Genomic DNA, 3,934 nt, shown 5'->3' with positions numbered 1-3,934 from the left:
TCGCCGGAATATTATGGCTGGACGGCGGACGGAAAGTGGTCGGAAAACAACCGGTCGGTTGGCCGGTAGTCAATGGCCAATGGCCGGTGGTCGGAAGTCAATGGCCGGTGGCCGATGGTCGGAAGTCAATGGCCGGTGGCCGGTGGCCGGTGGCCGAATTCAATGGCCGGTGGCCGAATTCAAAAGCGGACTTGTCTTCTCAAGGGCGGCCACACATGGGCGGATTGGAGGGTCCGATTTGGACTTATTCGCACAAGGGCGGCTACACATGGCTGTCTCTCATAAGAGAGGGCAGCCCTTTTGGCCTATAAAAGGAGGCCATTTCTACACAAATTTCATAGTGTGAAGTTGATGCAACAAGGTGAGTGTGAGGTGGTGAGAGTGAAGCAAGGCGGGAGCTCCATTAAGGGTATAATCCCTTTGTAAACTACTTCTTGTTTTGAAGTACTAAAGCCATTCAGTGGCTGCTTTCCAGTGGACGTAGCCCACATTGGGTGAACCACGTATATCGTGTGTACTCTCTCTCTCTCTCTCTCTCTCTACTCTATAATCTCGTGTATATAAATCTGTCTCTCTCCATTAAGTAATCTACTCAATTATCTATTTAGCTACGTCTTATTTCCTAACAGGTTTTGGACCACTAGCCAAAGTTATGAGATACCAAGATCAGAGATGCCTTGGGCTATTTTTATTAGAGCTGTTGTCGTGCATCTCCGTTCCCATGCTAAGAAAGATTCCACAAAAATACACATCGAGATTATTTGGAGCTTACCTGATTAATGGACAATGTTCAATGCTTGCTAACAAGCTAGTTTACGATTAATGTATGCCAGCTCTGCGGCTTTAGAGGGTCAACAAATGCCTTAATGATGCTAAAAAGGAGTATGCTCGAAGTGAGAACAAATGGGAGTTTATGATACAAAATTGTAGCGCTTGAAGTGCTCTATCGACCTGTCTTTATGGCTCGTCGATTGGAGCTACGATGCAAAAGTTATGACAGTTTGAAGTTTAAGTCAATTGCAGATCCGTACTTGATTCGGCAACTACAGCTAAGGGGACATAAATGAAATGAATGCATGGGCCTGAAGTGCTCACTTTGTGGAGTGCGTTGATCTTTTCATATCAGTGATCGGAGTTACGGTTGCCAAGATATGGGCAGTTAAAGATTCACCGGGGGCCGATTCTATACCAGACTGGCCCGCTTGGTCGGAGTGCCATCTGGGAATTTTTGACTTTGACCAATTTGGGGAATTTCATCTTATGAAGAACAATGATTGCAAGATATACCTAGCCTAGTTGCAGTAAGGAAGCTCTAGGAAATTTAACCAGATGCGAGGGGAATGCCTTTCTCCAAAGCCAATCACTTGTACTTACATCTCGAGGGCAGGAGACACTGATGGGAAAACGAAATCATGATGATATTGTCAGTTTAGGGCTAATGAGAGCCTTGATGCCGGCATGTATGCCAAATGTGGTTATGTATGCCGTTAGTTACGAAGCACAAAAAGTTCTTGATGAGCTCTTTGTCCAAAATGTCCTCTCATGGAGCGAATTGATTACCGGATTTATCCAAGGTGAGAGAATTCCTGATGAGATTGTTAGACGGGGCTGCTGGAGGAAGTTGTTGAGATTGGCATTGCATTGGACGATATGTATGCCAAATTTGGTGCCCTAACCAAGCTTAAGACCAAATGGGGTGCCAACCAAGTGGCCGTCCACCAAATCATAAGCCAAGGGGAAGAAAAGCATGGGTGATGGCGAGAGCAGTGAGACTGAGTAGCGCAAGAGTAAGGAGAAGGGCTCGCACTGGGCAACAAGGAGCTCAGTTGAGCACGGCCAAGAGATGAAAAACACCCAGTAGGCCCTCGCACTCCGTTTGATGCTTCTCTTGGCAAAAATCATGCAGGTCGACTCCGCCTTGCCACGTCATCATGGGAGGTTTTTTATGCCCCTAGCAATGACGGCACCATCATTGCTTAGGGAGGGCTATTAAAAGGGGGAACAAGTGAATGAGGGGAGAGGAGTAGGGTAACAAAGAGAAGCAGAAGAAGGGTATTACTGGAGCAAAGGAAGAAAAGCTCTCTCAAGCTTTCTCTCACTCTCTCTCATCCTCGGTTAGGAGAAAAGGGAGAAGCTCTCTCTCTCGTCGTCCTCGGTTAGCAAAGGAAGGGAGCAAAAAAAAGTAATCAAGAGGAGAGCAAGGAGGGTTACCGATTCGAATAAGGGCTCTCTCTCTCTCAAGCCAAAGCATTGAGGAGAAGGACTCAAAGGTTACATAAACAAGGGAAAGCTTGAAGTGGGAAGCGAGGAGAATGCACGAAGGGGTTGTAGTTGTAAGTGATAATTATTGCAGTGCAAAGCACACAGAGCAAGAAGCTACAAAATAGTTGACAATAATTAAAGGATGATGATTGAGGCAGTGAGCAAAATTTAAGTTTGCAAAATCCAAGTGCAATCAGAGCTATGGTAAAGCGGCAGGCAAAAATTTTCTTCATCGACATTAGTCCGAAGGTTGATTAATCATCATCTTAATTCCCAATGTTGTTAACGGCCCGGTTAATTTTGTAAAAAGGGAGCTTAAACTCTTATTTTCAGCTGATCCGAGTGACGGTACTACTAATAGCCCACCTTGGCTACCAATTACATTGTACTGAAAGCTTGAATTGATTAATTGAAGACTATGGTGATTGCCAAAGCCATATGTATCTGTTTTTCTTGTTCTCTCTCTCACCTCCCACAGCTAGAGGCCCGGTGCCTTCTCGGCTCATGTTTTGAACACATATCCCCCAACACTGAGCAGACATAGGCCCAGAGCTTCTTGAGGAGACTAGACAATAGGAGACACTCACAGAGGGAGATCACTGATTTTTTCAAACTACATGCGTGAAATTCAGGTGAGCATGCATCACAATAGACTTCAAAGTCCACCTATACCAGAGGTACATTGATTGATAGTGCCACTGAGCTGGGGAAATCTAGACACCCACAATTGCGAGGGTCATTGAGACCTCAATTGAAGCTGCACCAGAGAATTCGGACTATTCTGGCACGACATGGGAGACGCCCATTAAGAGTATCACCGAGGAGGACATTGATGAGCTCCACCAAAGATCGATGATGGATATCATAGGATAGGATATTAATTCTAGCATCTTAGCCTTTCATTTAATTTACAATTCATTTCATTTTCATTTCATTTCATTCCATTCCATTTCATTCCATTTCACTTTGGCTCAGTTCAGTTTTAATTTTTCACTTTTCAGTTTTCAGTCTTTTACACAGACATTGTATCAGATTCACCATTTGTAAACTCTTTTGTCTCATAGGTCACTTTGGCCCCTTGAAGACGTTAATATATCATTTAATTTCATCTCTCTCTCTCTCTCTCTCTCTCTCTCTCTCTCTCTCTCTCTCTCAACCCTAACATCAAAACCCTGCAGCTTCCTCTTGTCAAACCCTAACCTTGTTTGCAGCAGCTGCTGGGTGCAAGGGTTTCACCTGGCTTCCCATGGCTGCTCCATAGCCACACCCACCCACCTCGCTGAGGCAACCTCGTAGCCCTGCAACCCCATCGCCTTGCGACCCCGTAGCCCTATGAGCCCGCTCTGTGTACCCGATAGCAGCAACCCTCTGTGCTATGCAGACGAAAGATCCCAACTCTGCCATCGACACATCCTGCCAGCCATGTTTACATCACAAAGGATGTTTCCCGCGTAGTGAAGGGATAATCAAAGGGATCGCACAGTCAAATCTGCACTATTGTAGGTTCCATGGCAGAACGCAGAGGAGCACCCTCGACACCAAGACACACTCGATCCTTTGTGGTCCCCCCTCGGGTGGATCCACTGGACTGCATCCAACCTGAACTCAAGGAGTTGAAGGTAGAGAATGTTGAGCTCAAAATGCACCTCACTGCCCTCGAAGCCCGACTCCA

At 45.9% G+C, this 3,934-nt stretch overlaps 1 protein-coding gene across 1 annotated transcript; it reads right to left on the bottom strand.

Annotated features, from left to right (window-relative positions):
- Positions 1 to 3,450: 3,450 nt before the first annotated feature.
- Positions 3,451 to 3,666, bottom strand: LOC147464372 (uncharacterized). The gene has a single exon (XM_086509065.1). It carries the CDS (start codon positions 3,664 to 3,666, stop codon positions 3,451 to 3,453), a length of 216 nt encoding a protein of 71 aa, XP_086365191.1.
- Between the last annotated feature and the right edge of the window lie 268 nt (positions 3,667 to 3,934).

Source organism: Adiantum capillus-veneris, chromosome 1 (assembly GCF_014529385.1).
Source record: "Adiantum capillus-veneris isolate H3 chromosome 1, ASM1452938v2, whole genome shotgun sequence".
Lineage (NCBI taxonomy): Eukaryota > Viridiplantae > Streptophyta > Polypodiopsida > Polypodiales > Pteridaceae > Adiantum > Adiantum capillus-veneris.
Note: the sequence above shows the minus strand (reverse complement) of the source record. Positions and strands in the feature narration are given on the sequence as shown.

What these genes read in the sequence shown, in the direction of transcription:
- LOC147464372 (XM_086509065.1), bottom strand. Translation starts at nt 3,666, where the DNA reads ATGGCAGAGTTGGGATCTTTCGTCTGCATAGCACAGAGGGTTGCTGCT.